The sequence below is a fragment of the Rhinichthys klamathensis genome, unplaced genomic scaffold, assembly GCF_029890125.1.
Source record: "Rhinichthys klamathensis goyatoka isolate OS25496 unplaced genomic scaffold, OSU_Roscu_1.1 h1tg000060l_1, whole genome shotgun sequence".
Taxonomy (NCBI): Eukaryota; Metazoa; Chordata; class Actinopteri; order Cypriniformes; family Leuciscidae; genus Rhinichthys; species Rhinichthys klamathensis.
Window position 1 is genome coordinate 2,752,501 of NW_026606605.1, and position 22,681 is coordinate 2,775,181.

The 22,681-nt window shown below is 36.3% G+C and overlaps 1 protein-coding gene across 9 annotated transcripts in view; it reads right to left on the minus strand.

Moving 5' to 3' along the window:
• ppp1r9a (protein phosphatase 1, regulatory subunit 9A) overlaps nucleotides 1-22,681 on the minus strand; it is a 58,414-nt gene that overhangs the window by 19,247 nt on the left and 16,486 nt on the right. For all 9 annotated transcript variants that reach the window (XM_056249676.1, XM_056249674.1, XM_056249672.1 and 6 more), the window contains exons 3-7: nucleotides 15,662-15,794; nucleotides 14,357-14,477; nucleotides 11,643-11,747; nucleotides 6,444-6,579; nucleotides 960-1,136 (exon numbers count right to left, since the gene is read on the minus strand). In XM_056249676.1, coding sequence (XP_056105651.1) covers nucleotides 960-1,136; nucleotides 6,444-6,579; nucleotides 11,643-11,747; nucleotides 14,357-14,477; nucleotides 15,662-15,794 — 672 coding nt within the window. The remainder of the gene's footprint in view (nucleotides 1-959; nucleotides 1,137-6,443; nucleotides 6,580-11,642; nucleotides 11,748-14,356; nucleotides 14,478-15,661; nucleotides 15,795-22,681) is intronic.

The window sequence follows — 22,681 nt, forward strand, 5'->3', positions numbered from 1 at the left end:
GCACCAATTTATAAGAAAAGCAGTGAAGACAAAAGATAGTCCTAGTACAAACCAATACTGAAAAATAGCTTCATCAGATGAGTTGTTTTGACAAAATGAAAAGAATCAATGGAACATTTATTTTCTCCAGGTTGAACAAGATGTCAAAGCTCCTCGGTTTTCTTTTTTTCTATACTTATCCAGACCTGGATCAAGGTGAATAAGTTAAAATAATTCGGTTTTTCTTCTGAGAAATGTTGATATGTACATTACTGATTAAAAGTATTTTAGTTATTATTATAATATTGAGAAATATTATTACAATTTTAAATGACTGTAGTCTATTTTAATATATTTTGAAATGTAATTTATTCCTGTGATCAAAGCTGAATTTTCTGCATCATTACTCCAGTGTTCAGTGTCACATGATCCTTCAGAAATCATGCTAATATGCTGATTTGATACTCAAGAAACATTTCTGATTATTATCAATGTTGAAAACAATTGTGGTTCTTACTATTTATGTGGAAACCTTGATAATTATTTGATGAACATAAAGTTCAAAAGAACTGTATTTATTTTGTAACATTATAGATGTCTTTACCATCACTTTTGATCAATTTAATGCATCCTTGCTGAATAAAAGTAGTAATTTTTAAGTATTCAATCCCCAACTTTTAAACAGTATTGTATTTATGTAATTTAAACTATTATCTAACATAAAAATAAACTTGACATAAACTAGTTACATAACAAATGTCTTCTTTCATTTCACTTTTTATATTTATTGCTAAAAAACAAGACATTTATTATTTTAATCTGTGTTTAGACCATTTTAATCTGCATTTGCAAAAATAGCAAATCTATAAATAAATAAAACAGCTGAGTTCATATTTTGTTTGACCTTTTGATGTTTTCTAAAGAGTAAGTTCTTCATTTCATTGATCAGTTGTTAAAAAATGCATGCGTTCTTGGTTTACCTCTCGAAACTTCTGATAAAGTTTGGGGGCATCCAGTTCTGATGGCGAGATGATGTCCTCATTTTCGGGTAAATCGAAAACCTCAATGGCCACATCTCTGTCCTTTCCCGTCTGTCCCGCCTCCGCCTCCGCCTCCTCCTCCTCCTCCTCCTCCTCATCCGTGGCGTACTCCCCTGTCTGAGCACAGGCACATGGGAATAAACATTTCCTACAGCAATCCATGTGGAAGGTTCCTCTCTTACTTCGTTCATACACATTTTTCATTTTAAAATGCCATACTTTTATAGACTCAAATATCCAAATTCTTCAGACCATATTTAACATTGGTTCATAAAGCATTAATTTCAGCATTATATTTGGTATATACAGTCATCTGTAAATATTTGTGTTTTATTTCATTGGTTTACCTTGAAGTGATAGCATGCGCTTACATGATGAGAAGAAACTGAAAAGCTTTATAACCTGCATATATTCACCTCAGACACTTCGGTTTGATACTTTAAATGTGGTTTGATGTTGCACCATCGCCAAACACCAAAGTACAGACTGATTCAGATGATCGTTCGCTGTTATCTGTTGCTGGTTTGAGTGGCACACGCACATTTGTTTAGTGAAGTAAAAAAAAAAGAGACTCGCTTATAATAAAGACAAACAGTTTTACATAATGAAAATGTGCGCATTGAATTAACTCTTAATTCAGAATTAATTAAAGGGATAGTTCACTTTGGAATTCATTTTTGGTAAGCCCAAATTAGTACAATTTTAATTAGCCTTCTTACCTACAATCTCTGTTCTGTGTAAACAATGAGTGACGTACACGCGCAAGAGATCACTTCCGGCGCTTGCCGGAAAAGACCGAAGCGCCCGCGCCCTCAGATCACTTGGACGTGGCTGTGTTTACAAGAGGTAAAAACGATATAAATACTGTTCGTTTTCTCACACAAACCGCTCGTTTCGTGTCTTAGGCCATCAATGTGTACTTACATTTACGAGTCATTAAATCATGTTTAATTTGGACTTCTCTGTGCTGCTCTTTGAGGTGGTGACCATAGGCCTGCATTATATGACTGACAGACAAGAACAGTTTGACCTAAAAATATCAAAATTGAAACTACTGCGGCAACAAAGACACCTACATCTTGGATGCCCTTGAGGTAAGCTAAAACATACCAAAAATTCATTTCAAAGTGAACTATCCCTTTAAATCACTGCTTGTATGATACATTTATTTTTAGAAATTCTTAACTTTCTAGTTTAGAAAACTGAATAGGCGTAATAGTCTGGAAACACAAATATTTTCCACTTATCCAGACCTGGACATTACTCAAATCAAATTCCATACTTTTCCAAGTCGTGTAGGAATCCTGTTTAATAGTCTAAACAACTCCAGGATGCTGTATTTTTAAAATAACAATACAGATACTAAAGAACTTATGATACCCTAAAAATTGATTTTATATTAACTATGCTTAGCCAATGAAAACATGAACTTTACCTCAATGTGTGAGGTTCATTGGGTTGTGCTATTACTTTTCTAAGCGATTAATCTTGGCATACCACAAAAAATGAGAGAAAAATCCCACAAACTTCATTTTAAGGAGGAATCCAAACAACAATATCATACTCTTTTGACTTGAGCTAGTAAATAACCAACTAAAAGTTGGGATTTTTGAATGTTTTTGAAATATTACAGTTTAAAATAGCTGTTTCTATTTTAATATATTTTAAAATGTAATTTATTCCTGTAATCAAAGGTGAATTTTCACATGATCCTTCAGAAATCATTCTAATATACTGATTTGCTACTCAAGAAACATTTATTATCATTATCAATGTAAAACAACAACAACAACAACAGTTGTGCTAATTAATATTTTTGTTGAAACCATGACAATTTTTTTGATGAACAGAAAGTTCAAAAGAAGTCAAGTCAAGTCAAGTCACCTTTATTTATATAGCGCTTTTTACAATACAGATTGTATCAAAGCGCTTCACAGTGATAACATGAAAACTATATAACAAAGTTTGTTTCTAAAAGAAAATTGCGTCAACGTCCACCTTAAGTAAGGCAGGTCAATAATATTATTGAATATTAAATGCCCCCAACTAAGCAAGGCAACAGTGGCAAGGAACCAAAACTCCATCAGGTGACAGAATGGAGAAAAAAACCTTGGGAGAAACCAGACTCAGTCGGGGGGCCAGTTCTCTCTGGCCAGCATTTATTTGAAATAGAAATGCATTGACTGTCACCTTTGATCAATTCAATGTATCCTTGCTGAATAAATGTATTAATTTCTTAAAAAATAAATAAATAAATAAATAAAAAACTTACTGACCCCAAACATTTCAGAGTTTTGGTCTGTTGTCTTTTCAAAATAAAAACAAGTCATGCAGCATATATTTCTCCTGCTTGAGTCTGCCATAGTTATTTAAGGTGGAAGGATGTGCAAACACACACGGACAGGTCGGTTCTGCTCGACTGGGGCTTGTATCTGGTTGCAGGACAGGGCTGTTCCCCGGGAGGCCTCTTTTCCGCATCAAATTATCCTGCCTGGCAGGAGGCCATATGTAACCCTGCTCTACTGTACTGCTTTAACCTGAGTGATCTCATTTGTGTCTCATCTGTGTCTCTCGCTCTCATCGCCTCACATACATTATATGTTAATTGAGAGGACATGGAGAGCAGAACGCATATCATCCATATCATCAGCGTGATATTACCTCTCATATATATAGTCGAGAGGCAAATTAGCTCATTTTGGAGTGTCACATTCAATTAGTTTGTGTCACCGTTCTTTTAACACACCGGTGGTTGCCGTACTGCACACGTTTGAGGAAACTAATCGCAAGAAGGTCATATACAGAAAGTATCACTGTATTAGATGACAAAATATCAAAACAAGTGCCACTTTATTTATATTATAGTAAAATATGTCTATACTCATTTGTCTCAAATTAAAACTAACACAAAAACTTAAACAGTTACAAATGCTTCAAGTGAATTTAGAAACAGTAAGAAAATGGGTATTCATTTAAAGTTTTGGAAGATTACATTTTTAGTGATCTGTTGAACAGAAAACAAAGGTAATCTAAATGTAAAAACGAGGAATTAGCTTATATTTGGAATAAATATTTTATAATATATTAAAAACTGTATATATATATATACAGTATGTGTGTGTGTGTGTGTGACAGGCATTATAAATGATTGTTTGATATTGGATTTTTAATAAGTCGATGTTATAAATATGGATTCAATATCGACCGTTATGATAAATTAAAAAAGGCCAAATGCCAGCCAATAACCAATATAGAACTTATTAATTGTGCATCCTTAAACAATATAAACTCATGAACATGTACACGTTCATAGGTACTGTTATGGTTGTTTAATTGAAAAAAAAAAAAAAAGGTTACAAAAAGGTCTAGAATCATTTTGGTTTGATATTTAATGCTGTGAAATTCATATATTTATAAGTATGGCTGAGATGTCACTGTATGCCCTTTCCAACCCTACTAACCTTTCTTAGATGTCCTTATAACCACTATATCCTGCAGGACCCTGCTGTTTTAAGGCCATTTACCGCTGACAGGCAGCTTGTGAATGCTTTTGGCATCTGCTAATCCACAGCACAGCGAGTTTTCAGGCAGGTTCACACCACTCTGCCTCACTGAACACACCAGCCCTTAAACCTTCATTTTTGGAGGCCCCTCTTGCATGACACATTCAAACAGACATTCACTTGCTGACGCTCAAGCACAGAAGTTCGCAAGAACAAACACCCACCCACATGCAAACCCGCTAATCTTTAGCAAGGACTGCTACATTCATTACAATTCCTCACGGGCAGCTCGTCTGCGGGGAGAAGCTGCCTGTGCCAGAATTATAAAACAGTGCTGATCGCACAGCTATTTCAAGAGCGCAGCCTGCATCCGAGCCAGCAGAGGAGGAACACACAAAACCATGCGGGTGCACAAGAAGCATATCAGTTCAATTGAGAATGTGAGATTTTGATGCAATCTGAAGGAGAACTCATCATTCAAAAATGCTAATTTAGATTCGCACTGACAAATAATGAGAGGCATTAAAAATTCACTCTTGCATTAGCACATGTGAGTCTTGCATCATTCTGCGCTGCACAAGAGCCTATAATGCTAAATTGTCCGCGTCCTCCAAATCACAAGGTAGAAATTGCTTTGTCTGGTCTACTGATGTCATTTTCTCTGAATCGTAGCGGGCGATTAATTCAACTCTTTCTTAAGTCAGTCTTCAGAGCTTTCGTGTGAATCCCGCTGCCGTGACAGTAGCGCATGCATTATGGAAATGCACCTCGCTCGCTTTATCCTTCAAAAATAGATCGCAGCACAGGCACAGACGTGACAACAGACTTGTGGACCTTTTGACTGAAAAGCCAGGCCGCCCGCCCGATCCACTAATGAGAACTGAGCAATAACCTCAGTGACTAGTAATATAACAAACCCCATTAACTCTCCATGGAGCAGAAAGCCCCCGTGGGTGTTTTTCCATGAGAAGCCCTCACCGTCACCGACCTAAACACACTTTGTAACATTGCTGAAATCTTCAGAGGAGAGGCAGGAAAGTCCATTTGTGCGTCGTCTAGGGCAGAGGTGTTCAAATGCTTTTATGCCAATGACATCCGAATAATAAATATATGATAATAAATTTGCCAAAATAGGGGAACTGTATATTTTTATGTATTAAGATTCGTTTTTTACTGTATGAAAAAAAAAAAATCATTATCAATTTTTTTTTAAATTAAATAATTGTCTGTTTGTTGCACTAAAGCCAAAGAAATGTATTAAATATTTTCAGGAAAATATTCACTTTGTATTAAATTTTCAGTTTTTCTATTTTTTTCTACCTAAGGAAGGAGTTATGAACATTTAATAATAATAATCTCTCCTTCATTGGGCTAAAAAAAATCAATAGAATAAAATAATATCAATTAGCGATTAAAAGCATGTTAAAAACTGGAATGAAACGGGAATGTCATCAATTTGGTAAATGTTTAGTACATTTTTCGAAGAACCCCCGGTCTAGAAGGAACAATTGATATATTTGTGTTTTTTCCTTTCAACAGGAAGACTTAATTAGACGGAGCAATGAAATTATGTGTTTTGGCGGCACTCAAGATTTATTTACAATTATTTTGAGAAGCAATTATCTGTCCTGCTGCAAAGAAAGATATGGTCAAATGTAGGATATTGTAAGAGAGAAATAATACAATAGTTCTCTTGATTAAATAGAACTGTGCAATAGTATTAGTTTTAGGTTGTAGCTTGATTATATAGTTTTTGACCAGCAGAACTGTTTTCATTCTGCTGTGACAAATTGTAACAGGTTGAGGCTTGTAGCGTGGCCGAATCATGGATAATAGATTTGAACCTGCTCCAACTGGCTCTTGATGGTTGATTAACCTGTTCAGACAGATGCTGACATGCTCAGACCTGCTCTGTGCTCACCTCGTCGTCATCAGCGTCGTACTGGGCGTACTGTTGCTCCATCATCTCTCTCTGACGTCTCTCCTGCTCCAGAGTCTGACTGATGAGCTGAGCCACCTCGCTCTGCTGTCCCGGACGCTCTCGGCCAATCACAAACCTGCACAGACACACCAACTGCCAATGAGAAGGGAGGGGCTTTGTGATCAGATGCAAAGTGGTAAAGGCTATGGAGTTTTCCATTCATTTCTCCCAAAGGGATTTTTTAAAAAGTATTTGAAAATCGGACAAAAACACAAAGGTACAAGACTGTGTACTTAACGGCTTTAGTGAGGGAAAGAACTACAATCCCATGAAGCATTGCGAACAACAATCAAATTTAATTACTCATTTAAAAATGTTAATCATCTCTATAGAAACAATATATTTTAAGGTCATTGCAAAATATGCATATTTATACAAATATTGAAGTATTTTGAGAGCGTGGGAGATCTTCATGGGAATGGGTGGAGGCGTGGAGCTAAAGATTGATTGATTGATTGATTTTATTTTGACCACTTAAATATAAAAAATATGAAACAGTATAAAACTGTGTCATACATTAAAAAAAATACATACAAAGAGCTCTTTTGGCGCTGTTTGCTTGTTTTGACTGATTGGTGGAATTTTCTGTAGCATCATGGGTAATGTAGTTTTTCACCGAAAACTCCACTGCTAAACACGGTAATTTTAACAATATTAAAAATAATGCAGGATCACGGCTTCAAAAGCATATACATCTACTAGTCGATTAAAGTCCCCCTGTAATATATATTTTTTTATCCCTTAAAAGTCATCTTTGATCACCAAAATGCCTTCTAAAAACCAGTATCCTTAGAAACGTTATGAACAACTCAGAAGATCAGTGAGTGGAGAAAGTCATTTAGTTCATCATAACATACATTATATACACAATTCACCTGCTATATTGCAAAAATGTTCATGTCAACAGAAAAACATACAGAGATAAACTAAACTGGATTCTCTTGAGACTCCCTTTCTTCACGGCATAGTTAATAAAGTGACGTAAGACACACGGGCGATTTCAAACCACGTTTTTGAGACTGTCTTTGGTTCACTGGAGTTTTAAGGAGAAAATACTCAGCAATAGTGTTAACTTATGAATTTGCACATGATTTGTCTTAAAGCATATTAAAAAACACCACATAGACATACTGTATAAACAACATTAAAAACTTGATTTTCACTACAGAGGGTCTTTAACAACCTTGTAGTTCACAGTATAAGTTATCATCACTAAAATCAATTTTTACTTCCGGAACCTGACTGTTGAACTCAATAAAAGATCATGGATATTGATTTTCAAATAGAGACAAAGAACAGAATAGATTTTACATAAATGAGGGTATAAAAATGTAGAAGGTGAAATTGAGTGTCGTTCAGTAAAATAAAGAAAGGTATAAAAACCCTTCTTTTCTATTTCAATGAAGTGAAGCTCTTTTCTTGCATTGTCTGGCTTCAAGCAGGCATTTTTGTTCTCAGTTCACTGACGGATTGTATCTTTTATAATACACCCTATAAATCAACGAACGTGGCAGGAGGCACTTCTTGCGGTGTTAGTGTGATAAATGACTGTGACAAGGTGAACATAATAACTGTACAAAATGTTAAGAATCCTTCTTGAGGATGTCAGGGAAAAGTTGACTGCAAAAGCACATACCTTGAAAATGAAAGTTTGTTATTTCTGCACCACTAGTGGCACCAAAAAGAATTGCAATTTGTTAATCATTAATTATTCATCTCTGAAGGTGACATTCTGCTTTAGAAATAATAATAAAAGTCAAATAATTTATGCAAGTTACTTTACCCGTGAAGAATGTTGCTTCCAACTGAATGCACAGTGGTGACATTATTGGGTGCTATTTTTAAAGACCCACCAAATGGCATAATTTATGGGTAAACCTGATTGTGAAAAAAAATCTGTAAAACAATAAGGTTTTCTCTTCGAGACATTAACCTACAGATAACTTACTTGTCTCTGCATATGAATTTAGGATGCACAACATCGGATCTGTCCGATATCGGTAACCACATAAAATATGATGCATACATTCACTTGTAGTTTTTAGTGTTTTTGTTTTTTTTGACAACAGTATAGAATTTTAGTCTTCTGTTTATCGATTATAAGCCATAACTTGTCATATAATTTGAGATAAAAAAGACAATTCCCTCCAATAATATTCACCCCATTCACTGCGGTGCACAATCCATGTTGTGGATAAGCAGCAGGGAAGCGCTCAGCATGGAGTCCTAATCACCCTGCATTAGGCACAGATAAGGGTCCAAATTTGATCTACATCTGAAGCAACAACTGGGCCAATACCCTGTGATGCTTTTGCAATGCAGCTGACCTGGAAACAGTCCTCTCTTCCATCTCGGTACCACACGCAGGGAGTCCCAACTGCTCCGGGACAGAGATCTCCTATTGAGAGATCCCTCCATTTATATTCACATACATCTGGGGTGACAAAATGCATTTCAGGATGTGTGCATCGCCTCACACAGCGAGGAGTTGTTCCAGCCAACTTGCTAAAAAAATGACACTCAATCATCACAGCAATGACTCGCTCTTAAGAGTGCCAATCTTAATATATTTATTGGTGGTCGCTGGTGCAGATAGAGTTTAAGACCTGTCTTAATTCCTATAGTAGGTTAAATTTAGCACAAATTCAGAATCTGGGCCACACTGCCTCATCGGTGAGAACAGAGCTCAAACAATCAGGAGGAGGGAAGGAAACGAAACCAGGAAAGAATTGACAAAATAATACAAATATGATCAAAATACACTTATGGTGAAATTGTGCGTTTCTGAGAGCTTTATTAGATACATTTGATGTTTTCTAGTAAAAATCTGGCATAACCAAAACCTGTATATATTGTAACAAAAGGTGTCTATTTTGAATAAATGCTGTTCTTTTTAACTTTTTATTCATCAACGAATCCTGAAAAAAATATCACAGGTTCCAAAAGAATATTAAGCAACTGTTTCCAACATTGATAATAACTGAGTATCAAATCAGCATATAAGAATGATTTCTGAAGGATCATGTGACACTTAAGACTGGAGTAATGATGCTGAAAATTCAGTTTTGCATCACAGAAATAAATTATACTTTAAAGTATATTAAAACAGAAAACCATTATTTTAAATTGTAATAATATTTCACAATATTACAGGGTTTTTTCGGTATTTTTGATTAAATAAATGCAGCCTTGATGAGCATCTATATACACTCACCGGCCACTTTATTAGGTACCCCATGCTAGTAACGGGTTGGACCCCCTTTTGCCTTCAGAACTGCCTCAATTCTTCGTGGCATAGATTCAACAAGGTGCTGGAAGCATTCCTCAGGGAGTTTGGTCCATATTGACTTGATGGCATCACACAGTTGCCGCAGATTTGTCGGCTGCACATCCATGATGCGAATCTCCCGTTCCACCACATCCCAAAGATGCTCTATTGGGTTGAGATCTGGTGACTGTGGAGGCCATTTTAGTACAGTGAACTCATTGTCATGTTCAAGAAACCAATTTGAAATGATTAGAGCTTTGTGACATGGTGGAAGTAGCCATCAGAGGATGGGTACATGGTGGCCATAAAGGGATGGACATGGTCAGAAACAATGCTCAGGTAGGCCGTGGCATTTAAACGATGCCCAATTGGCACTAAGGGGCCTAAAGTGTGCCAGGAAAACATCCCCCACACCATTACACCACCACCACCAGCCTGCACAGTGGTAACAAGGCATGATGGTTCCATGTTCTCATTCTGTTTACGCCAAATTCTGACTCTAACATCTGAATGTCTCAACAGAAATCGAGACTCATCAGACCAGGCAACATTTTTCCAGTCTTCAACTGTTCAATTTTGGTGAGCTCTTGCAAATTGTAGCCTCTTTTTCCTATTTGTAGTGGAGATGAGTGGTACCCGGTGGAGTCTTCTGCTGTTGTAGCCCATCCGCCTCAAGGTTGTGCGTGTTGTGGCTTCACAAATGCTTTGCTGCATACCTCGGTTGTAACGAGTGGTTATTTCAGTCACTGTTGCCCTTCTATCAGCTCGAACCAGTCTGGCCATTCTCCTCTGACCTCTGGCATCAACAAGGCATTTCCGCCCACAGAACTGCCGCTCACTGGATGTTTTTTCTTTTTCGGACCATTCTCTGTAAACCCTAGAGATGGTTGTGCGTGAAAATCCCAGTAGATTAGCAGTTTCTGAAATACTCAGACCAGCCTTTCTGGCACCAACAATCATGCCACGTTCAAAGTCACTCAAATCAACTTTCTTCCCCATACTGATGCTCGGTTTGAACTGCAGGAGATTGTCTTGACCATGTCTACATGCCTAAATGCACTGAGTTGCCGCCATGTGATTGGCTGCTTAGAAATTAAGTGTTAACGAGCAGTTGGACAGGTGTACCTAATAAAGTGGCCGGTGAGTGTATATATACTGTATATATATATATATTTTACTTCTTGAGTAAATTTATTTTTTATTTTTAAGGAGGTTTTGATATTATTTACAGGAAAACAAGAAAAAAGTACTGATCAAGAAAATTATTTTAAACAATTTGCAGTGCAGACTGTCAGCCTGTCCATGGCCATATGAATTATATGAATCAATAAGTTCCATCCCTCTCAAAAAGTTGCCTTTAAGGAAATAATTTTTAATGAAGCCTTTTTAAATAAACATGCATTTGAAGGTTCCAATCAACTAGTTCCAATCAACTACATTTTCAGCGTGTTAATACTTACAGATGAAGTGGAATACACCACTGACAGCATCTGTTCAAAAACTATACGCTCCATCACACTGTGCAGACCTATTGTTAATGAAGAGCCTTGTTTTCTCACAGTGTGAAGTGCTCCTGCTGGCTGATACTCTTTTCAAAGACGTGCTTTCTGCTGTCGTGTCTAAGGGGAGTTTAGATACACTAATAGGAATTCTGTGTTGTTCTCACAAAAGTGCTGTGTGGGAGGGAAAGATGATGACATGTCATGCTATTTCATACGCTAAAAATAACACTGGTCACTCTAGTCTAGTCTAGTGTAAGTTATAGTGGGGATTCGAATGTAGGTATCTGGTGGTCAGCATTAAAGGGCAAACCTGGTATTAATGAAACATAATAAACGAGCAAAAATGGCTGAGGACATCTAGCATCTTACCTGACTACTCCCTGCGTGTTTCTCAGGACAGAAGCAGCGAAGCTCTGAGTTACTCCCACCAGACTGGTGCCGTCAACCTCCACGATCTGATCGTTCACCATAATTCTGTGGAAAATGAAGGTGGATATGTTTTAACACTTGTTACAGTGACACTAGGACATTGTGCAATCTCTAAAACAGGTTTGTATAATAGTATTTCAATCAGGACAACTCGCAAAATAGACTTAGAATGTTATTGAATATGGCAATGTTAATGTATTTGGTCTTGTCGGACTAGATCTGCTGCTGATTATTGCTGCTGTAGAGCAAGTATGAACTTGCTACTGCTAATAGATACACAGACTGTGAGCATGTAAGATGTGCTGCTGCTGTTTCATAAATAAACATACATAAATCCCATAGCTGATCTAGGCAGGTGGAGCTGGGGGAGGTGGAGGGTTTCAGAGGAACTACAGCAAACACTGAATTAGACAATTGAAATGTTGAGCGAGCAATCTCATTGGCTGTAGGATCAGCAGAGGCCAATCAGCTTGTGCCATGCGGTAATGATGTGATTGCTTGCAGATTGAATGTAAAGGATCTCTCAATATTTGGGCTGGGTATCGATTCAGATGTTCAAATTCGATTCGATTTCGATTCACAAGCTCACAGTTCGATTCGATTTAGATTCTCGATTCGACTATAATGAATATAGATGTAATACAAATCTCAGTCTAAATATCAGTTATCATTTTTTAGACAATTTTTTATTACATTGATCTCACCTAAATGTTTGTTTTTACAATGGGGTAATTTTTTTGTTAAGTGTTTATGCAACACATGGAAGCTTGATTTCAATCTTTGAATTAAATTGAAAAAAGTAGCACAAATAAATACAATAGAATAGGCCTAAAGACACAAATAAAGAGACATAAAAAGAAAAGTTTTTGGGTAGGTCAGAAATACTACAGAAACTGAATAAAGTAATCCAATGTAAAATAACACTGGATAGTCTTTTAGTCCTGACTGAATTAAATACATAGGCTATTAATTCTGATTCCTTACAATTAATGCTATATTATGTTGTTTTGACAACAAAATTAATGACAGACACATATGGATGCGTTCACTTTAAGAACTAGTGCGCGGATCCATTACTGTTTCATTATACTGTCTGTCACTGCGCGGATCCATTACTGTTTCATTATACTGTCTGTCACACGCGTTTTATGCTTATTTAAGACATAACCGACTGTCTTTACGAGGTTACTCACCAAGACCAGAGTCATTTTGCGTGTTTTTAACTATTAAAGCGATATAATCCACGAAAAATAACTTTTGTTACTGGCAAGCTGTTTGTGAGGCGGATTTAGGCTTTAATGCATGTGCACGCAATGAAAAACATGCGCGAGTGCGCGAGCACAGGATAGTTTAAAATTGCTTGAATGTTTAAACTGGTAAAACTTAAAAAAGACGTGAAAATGATAAACGTTAGTTACGATGCAATGCTGGCCTGATTGTGCAAGTGAATCATGTCCCGACTCCTAAACACGAGAGTGTATCGACGCCTGCAGCGCTTGACGCTTGGCTTGTGCAGAGTGAGAAGACGCAGCACCGCGAGCCCTGAATATGGAAAAAATCGATTCGTGGCTGTTGAGAATCGATTTTGAATCGACCACATTTTAAAAAACGATTAATCAAAAAATAGATTTTTTTTCCCAGCCCTACTCAATATGACATCATATTGCTCAGAAAACCCAAATGGCTTGATTATTGAGAGTGTTTAGGCTTTTTGAGGATAAAAAAAGGAGTGAATGGATTTTTTTCATTATATGGTGGTTGTGTCCACACACTGCAAAGACACATTTATATGCAAACACCATATAAAAGTGAATTTTGCATCCGATGACCCCTTTAAAGTCTCAGAGAATACTTCAAGCAAATAATTTAGGTCACATGGCTTAAAAGGGACAAAAAGGTTAGAAACCCCTCTTTTACAAGTATGAACAGTATTTTCATGTTTTCAGACTTGCTGGTCACATTCTTTCATTTCAGAAGCTAAAGAATAATGCTCACAAGACAGAAGGAATTACAATCATAGCATAGGATTACAAAGACGAGTAAGCTCCTTATAACAACATGTGATAATATCAATTTCAGAATGCTGCAGTGTTTGCATGAAGAGCTCCAACGGTGTGATATCTGTAATGAGCTTTGTGAGTTTGACCAAATTGCTTTGACCCTTGATTCCTGTCTGGATATCGAGCTCGTGGCAAATCTCGTCTGTTATGCTGGCAAAGCAGACGGAGAGAGACGCTTGCAAGATTGAATCCTAATGTGCACCTTGACGTTCACATACATTTTGCAATCTCGCCAATGAATTAATACTGAAAGCATGAAATAAGTATTCCTCTATGCAAGGACTTTAGTGCAAAGATTTCAATGTCGCTGTCAAATCCTCCATTGTTACACTGTGCACAGAAACAGCCTTAATGGTTAATGGTGGAGGAAATTTCATTCTGGCTATTGAATGGTCCTTTTGAAACCTGATTGCAAAGCATAGAGTTGCTTGGTAATCTTGAAAGTTTGAAACAAGTAACATTTCTCAGGATTTCAGCAGGGTTTGATGCCACTCAGCAAACCGCACAGTGCAGTCCAACAGTCTGAGGCCACATTTAAAGTCTGGGATTCAGAATTTTAGTCTATCACTGCTTTCTATGTGCAGTTTAGTTTACCTTCCATCTCTCTCGGCTGCTCCACCCTCTATGACCGTCTTGACGAAGATGCCCAGCTTCTCCAGTCCTGCGTCAGCACCAACCCCCATTCCTATAATACTGATGCCCAGGCCATCCTCATCTGACATACACAGATGAACATACACAAATCAGTGAAAGGAAAAGCATTAGTGGTGAGCAAATGGAAAGAATAACAATTCAATAAATCATTGGATGGATGCATATTATGCCTGATCAATATTCAAGGCTTACCACTGATTTCACAGCGCACACAATACACAGATACATACAGAACATTTCCCTGAAAACCTATTCGTATCTATATTGTTTTTTATGTAAAACAATTATAGAGGAAACCGGAGCTAGTTGTCACAAGGGCTATAGTGTATCTCAGTAACCATAAGGTTTTGAGTAAAAACAGACTGAAAAATAACTTGAGTGAAAAGTGTGATGACTAGACCCAGTGTCGCTTATCATGAAAACTATCCGAAACTTTCAACCTCAGGGAAATCTCTTTTGTGACCCTGACATCAAGGGCTTGACATTAACACCTGCCAAATGTGGTTTGATTTCAGCAGTCACTCCTACTAGCCACTTTGGCAGGTTGAATTTTATAATACACTTTTCTTAATAGTAGTCTTTTAAAATAGCATCTAAAATAATAAACTAAGTGTAATGTAATGTTATCAAAAATATCGATTTTTCGATACATATCGATACTGAAATATATGTAATCCTTCCAATGCTTATTTTCCACAGAACAGATATGGATATTAGCTGCACTTTCTCTCTCTCTCATCTCTCCGACAGCGAGTTACACAAACCCTCCTCCCCCCACTCGTTTCATTTGTGGACTGGCGTGGGATTGCGAGTATTGCGTATAATCTTCCTCATTCCCACAGATTTTGTGCTCACACTCCATCACCTATCAGTACTAAATTGAGTTATTTTTTGCTGCTTATTGCATTAAACAGTCAAATACACACACAATAATGTCAAAATTCATGTGGCAAGTATTCACGTAAGCACAGTTAGTTATGTTTTAAGTGAACAAACAATTGAGGGGAAAAAAAACTGCACGTGTAACAGTATGCGTCCGGTCTTAAAGTGACAGCAGCTTACTATTCCTGTTGCCAAATTATGAGATAATATTAAAAATATCTCTATGGCAGTTTTTCCCCATGGTATCGATGTCAAAAGTATGGCCAGTGAAAATGCTTAGTGGATAGTAACTTTGGAAAAGCACTAGCCACAGTGGCTGGTGAGCGAATGTGAAGCCCTGCTGCCATCACCGCTATTATTCACCTTTTTCCAGTTCCACAGGGAGAAGTTCCAGCTTCTCAACCCGTTTCTCCAGCTCATACTCAGCTGAGGACGCCACCGGGTCTACCTCTTCATTACGCCGGTCATAATCTTCATTGCAGTAGGTTTTGAACACCTGGGAGCCAGAAAAAGTCAATATCACGTTACTGTGGTGAGGTCACATGACTAAAACAGCTGTGTGAAGCCAAATTTGTCATTGTTAGAAAAGAGAGAGTATGAGAATGATTATTAGTTCATTGGGGAAAAAAATGCTTGTATATATACAGTATATAAATTCACCCTTTATCCAAGTATTATCAATAATTTGTTAAAGATTTTGTAAGCATATTGCTAGTTGTGCTTGAAGTCAATAGTTGTATTTGTGATAACGCAATGAAACATGACCAATTTTTTACCAGACAGTCCGAACAAACGAAATATTAATAACTGATTATGTTGTAGTCAATGTATGCTTTTTCCTGTGAGCTTTTTGTTTTTCTATGCGTTTATTTTTCATAGTGAAATAAAACCTCTAGCTGTAGTTTGTAGGGGTTTTTTTGCCAAATAATTTTGTCAGATAAATACCTTAATGAAGTGTTAACTTAGTGTTTTGTTCCTCCCTCCCATATTTTAATGGTTTAATCAAACTAGTAGGGTCATTAAAAACAAATATCCCCTCCAGACATCACTTTCAGCCACTACTCTATATATAGTGAGACAGCATGTGATCAATGAAGTTGTGGGCACTGGGCAATGTCTCGGGTTACATCAGAGCATCTTCATAACAGTGCTTATCGACTAAAACACAAACTGCCTTCTCCTCAGCGTAATTGAAGGTCTTGTGCACCGTGGTGTGAATGGACAGTCACCCACAACTGTGTCCCCTAAACAAGTTCTCGGACAAACAATTGCCCCATGCATGCCAACATGCCTACCTGTGTCCTTACTAAAAGTGTTCACTGGTGTCTTTCATTTTAAAAGAATAAACTTCCTCAGGATGTCACAGTCATGTTATGTTTGGTTTCATTGTCTTGTTCTGTTCATTTCTAGTCATGGTTTTCTTTGTCACTGTGTTCTAGTTAATGATTAGATGTCATGGTTTCTAGTCCTCACCTGTTTCCCGTTTCATTAATGATCTTCCTTTGTGTATTTAAGCCCTCAGTTTTCCTCAGTTCTTGGTTCCACGCTAACATGATTTATCGTTCATTCTGCATCACGCATCTGTCTTGTGGATTTACTACACACTCACTTTTACACAGGCAAGTACCTCAGTTAATATAGAAATGATGAAAGAGAAATGGTAAGAATTTCAAGATCTGTGTTTTTAAGCTGGCCCCACAACGGAAATGCTTACATTGTACATGCTACAATTCAAGGTTTTGGGGGATTTTTAAAAATGTTTTTGAAAGAAGACTCTTAGGCTAACCAAAGCTACATTTATTGGGAAATATTATTACAATTTAAAATAACTTCCATTGTTTTTAATATTTTCTAGTCTTCAGTGTCACATGATCCTCCAGAAATCATTCTAATATGGTGATTTGTGCTGCAATGGTTTTATTTATTTATTATAATCAATGTTGAAAAAAGTTGTGCTGCTTAATATTTTTGTGTTTTTTTTTTGGTAGTATTCTTGGTTAAATAAACAGTTCAAAAGAACAGCATTTATTTAAATGAAATATAAATAACATGAGACGTATGCTGTTGCGTCTCCTGTGCCTTCATTGTTTGGATTACCATTGGCCTCATATCTGGTTTATCCTTGTTTGTATGTTCTTGGAATAAAGATCCTCTCCTCTGCTATACCCGTGACACCGACAGTCCATCTGCCACCATGAGAATCATCTGCTACAATTAAACCATGACTGATCATAGCAGAATCAAAGCCATCTCATCTGTGAAGGAAACAAATTGGACTCAAACCTGACGTTTTATGCTAATCACAAGCATAAACCAATGTGTCCAAGTCGTATGTGGTAGGAAGCGCTCTGAAACCAGAACGCAGGGACTAAAGCAAGCATAATCTCTAGTGCACTTTACAACATCAATAATGTAAACTGATCAACAGCTATGCATTATTTAACAGTCACACTGCTGACCAAATGATTAGCTGATGTGTAATGAGCCCTTTGTCCACATTCCTTCCATGGTCTTGATGAAAATCATATTGGCAGAAAGGGCCAGATAGTGAGGCTGCAGCCTTGAAGATAGTAACTATAAAGATGTGAAACTTGTTGAAAGAACTACCATAAAAGTCCTTACAGCTGCACTAAAGTGCATAGCTCATATAATCCATCGCCAGCTTTTATGCCCCAGTTACAGACTCTTATGCAGGGGCCAGGAGGGCAGAAATACAAACGCATTCCCTTGCGCACAGATCTAACCTGAAAGTGAGGACATTTCCAGAAACATCCATCTCTACAGTCAGTGGATCTGTTCCAGAGCTTCCCTCACACACTGTTCTCCTGAGCTCAACCAACTATCACAGTGTTGACAGTCCACAGCTGGCTAAAAATGGCTCAACAACCGACTGTCTTTTGTGAATCTGGCAGACACGACAAGCATGAGGTGCTCTACGCAACAGACACAGTGTGGGCAGTGTGTGCTGAAGGCTACTGTCAGGTCTGACGTGCCGTGGGAGAACATAATTCACATCTTCTATTATATTCATTATAGACATACTGCATATAGCTGTCCAGGAGACTTTGTTTTGTTTTAATATCATTACATGGTCTTATAGACTCAAATATTTGTCATCAAGTGCCAAAAGCCAGTAAACATTGGCTTTGATAAATAAATAAAATACAGTAGGACAGTACATTTTTAATGACATAAAACATTTCAAAAGTCATTCAATTTAAAGACATACAGTACAAATTAAAGAATAGATTAGTGGCTATTGTGTATCTATTACTTATTTGGTGACCTAAATTTCTGCAGTAAAACAAAACTAATTTAAAACGAACAAAATAACTGGATCACAACACATTTGTGACTATCTGTCATATATAAACTAAAAAAATCACTGCCATTTTTTTTAAGTGTAAAGGCAAAAATATATGGAGATGGTTCCAATTTGTTTTTAGAAAATAAAATTCAAGCATTTAACTTCAGATCCGGTATGAAAAGCATCAGTGGTTTCAATTATAAATCTGCCAGTTGATTATATAAAAACCCACTTCACAGAAAAGAAAACACCAATAACTTTTAGCTGTTTATTGTACTTTAGTAGTGCAGCCTTTCAAGCTGAATCTTTTGGCTTCGGTCCGACTAACAGCGATACTTTTCTTGAATCTCCTTGTGTATCTTGATCTAGTAATATTGATTCGGCCCACTCCAGTCACCTCTCAGTCATCAGCCTCACCTTCAGCGTTTAGATCAATACACCTGTTAGCTGCCTTCAAACAATGGCAGAACATCTCGTTTGTCTTCTCATCTCTATACATATCTCACTCGCTGCAGTCTTATATTTAAAACCCAGCAGCCTGCGAGCTCTTTAGCTCCAACTGCTACCTTGCATAATAGCCAAGAAATGTAAGCTTGTATAAGCGCTTTCCTGTTCGGAGAGCACTTTAAGTTTTTATTGCATGTTCTGAGATTCCGCCAAAGGCTCTGAGAGCTAATTTTTCTCGGCAACGAGTGAATTTGCACAGAACTGCAGGGATGAGTGAAACCGAGCCAGGCCCATAATCCATCCCTCTACTCCCACTCTTATTACTTCATTATCCGTCTCGTCGCTCATCCTTCTTTGTGTCACTGCACTTCTAGCGGAGCAGCCATGGCTCATCAGTGTGCATATTACACCAGCTGCATCGTGGGTAACTGCAATGCTTGTGGGGAACCGAGGGGAAACGGGGAGGGTGGAGAAGAACAATCGACTGAAAGTGTTTGTCGGCATTTGTATCCTAGGCTGGCAATGGTGCTGCATGGCTCAGAGTCAGGCCGACTACAACTGATCGCATTAAATGGCCCTACAGTCAGGCAGTGCCAGCGCTTTCAGTGTCAACACACACACACACACAGCTCTCTCCCAGAGGGACAGCCAAGCTGATGCCGAGTGGATTAATCATGCGACACAGAGGCAAATCTGCAGACACACATTCCTGTACTATTCTCTGAAAACAGGTTGCTGCTGCAAAATGAGCTGTTTGCCAAAGTCGAATTAACTTTCTTTCTATCATATCGTTTAGAAATGCATTCAAATATGAACTATGGGCAAATGTGCGCCAGTGGAAAAACTCCAGTAGGAATATATGCATCAAAGTTGTTGTTTTTTTTCATAACAAATGTCATTTCCATCTCAAAGCATTATGGAAATTACATCTCAAAATAACGACATTAAATATATATTTTTTAAATATTTGTCTTGCTAATGCTCTTTCCATATAGCTAGCAGCTGAATACATACAGTAAATAATATTTTCACGTTTTGCATTATTTGACTAAATTTGGAAATGACACATAATAAAAATGTCCTGTTTATTAGTAATTATTATCGTTTTTTTGTTGTTGTTGATCATATGTTGTGTAAAAATTTATATGCCGTCAAAAAGTTTGGGGTCAGTGAGATTTTAGTTTAAGAAATTAATACTTATATTCAGCAAGCACGCATTAAATTGGTCAAAAGTGACAGGAAACACATTTACCAAAAAAATCCAAACAATTTCTATTTCACATAATGATGTTACTTTGAAATACATAAATCAAAAAATCCTGAAAAATTGTAGCAACATTTATAATACTAATAAATGATAAATGTCTTGAGCAGCAAATCAGCATATTAGAATGATTTCTGAAGGATCATGTGACACTGAAGACTGGAGTAGGGATGCTGAAAATTCAGCTTTGATCGCAGAAATAAATGACATTTTAAAATATATTATTAAAATATATATTTAAATTGCAATAATATTAATCAAATAAATGCAGCATTGGTGAGAAGAAGATACTCAAAAACATTTAAAAATTCTTACCGACCCCACAGTTTTTAATGGCAACGGTACTATAAAGTCTTTTCACAAGATACACATTAAAATTACAAAATAATAAATAAAATCTAGATATAAAAGACATTTGAAAGTGGAAAAAATCAATGATGAAAATGTTTCTAATTATGTTTTAAAAAGCTGACCTAAAAAGAACAAACAAATCTTTTAGTTTTAATTCAAATAAACACCTGGGACATAAAAGTCTCTGTAGCTGAAGAAACACAGTGCATAATAATATATGAATCACCAGTTTCATGGCAATTATTTGAATGTTTTCATAATGCTGAAAGCTATTAAACACTTTTATCCATTCATGTAGTAAAAGCTTTCCTTGAGACTCTGCACTGTTTTAAAAGCCACTTTATCTTTTAAAATCACTTTGGCCAGGAGACTTGAACTGATGAGTCAGGTGATATGAAACTCTCAAGCATAATTAGCCTTTTGCTCTGTGTCAAGACCATAGCTCCTTCAAAACATTATGTTCAAAACATAACAGTTTATCTGGCCTGGAATGTCATTATTTTGCACTCTTTTTAATCCTGTGTTTGTGGAAATACCTCTGGAGGCCTCACCCGCCAACATGGAGCATGCTAGAACAGAGGGGGAGCTGATAAACAAGACAACAATTGCTTACTTTATGCTTCATTTCTCATGTGTTGGCTGAGTCTTCTCACATGATCAGTAACATGGTCTGATGAATACATAATTCATCAACTGACCACATGAGTGGGTGAGGGTTTTACATTTACAGGCGACGTGTATGTGCAAGCTATTACAGCTATTTACCCATCCTTAATATGCATGCATTATATATATATATATATATATATATATATATATATATATATATGCATTTAATAATGTTTTGAACTTTGTATTCAATACTTCATTTAAAAGATCATAATAGCTCCTAAATATGGAGCTCGAAATGTGTCTTTATTACATGCGAGAAAATAAATGATCTGAGAGAAAAAAAAAGTTTGAGAGAAAAAGTTATCACACTGATAGCAAAAAAGCATTTCATGAGAGAAAAAAAAATATTTGAGAGAAAAAGTTTTCATATCAATAGAAAAAAAAAATATTTGAGACTAAAAAAAGTTTTGAGAGAAAGTATTTTCTCATAGAACATAAACAAATATAAATTTGAAATTTTTAAAATTATTTCGGAGAAAAAAATCTCTCTCAAAATACTTTGAAAAAAAAATCTTAAATATATATTTTTTGCTATCAGTGTGAAAACATTTTCTCAAAAAAAAAAAAAAGTGTTTCTCTTAAACCGCTTTTCTTTGCTCTCAATGTAATTTTTTGCTCTCGTGTCAGGATTTTGCTTTCGCTGTGAAAATTGTGTCATGGGCGGGGCCACGTTCTTTTTTTCCTATTGGAACGTTTCTATTGGCCAGTCGGGTGAGCATCGTCTTGTCTTGGGAGTCGAACTGAATCATTACACCAAGAACTAAACCGTTCTTAGACTACGTAAAAAAAGAATAAAAAAATGTATATATATATATATATATATATATATATATATATATATATATATATAGGACTGCTAAAAATGTCATTTTAATCAGATTTTAAAAAAATAAAAAATAATAGAAAATAATGAAAATATAGATCCACTAAAATATAAATATTTTAGAATACAATAATACACCATATATTTAAGATTTTTAAATATAAGAGAAAAACAAAACACTAAACTTGGTTATATTTATCTGACAAAATTATTTGGTCACAAATGCAAACTACAGCTACGGGGTTATTTTTACTATGCAAAAAAATACAAGGCTTAAAAAAACAAAAAGCTCACAGGAAAAAGTATACATTGACTAAAACATAATCATGAATAAATACATGATTAAAATATAACATAAATGAATAAAGGGTGAAGATGTCAATTTTCCTATAGGCCGGACATCACTTTTAGCCGCTACTGTATCTGTATGTATTAAAATATTATAATATATTCTTTCTCTTGAATATAAAAATAGAAAATTTAACAATAATAACAAATAGAAATAGCATAAAATGGCAT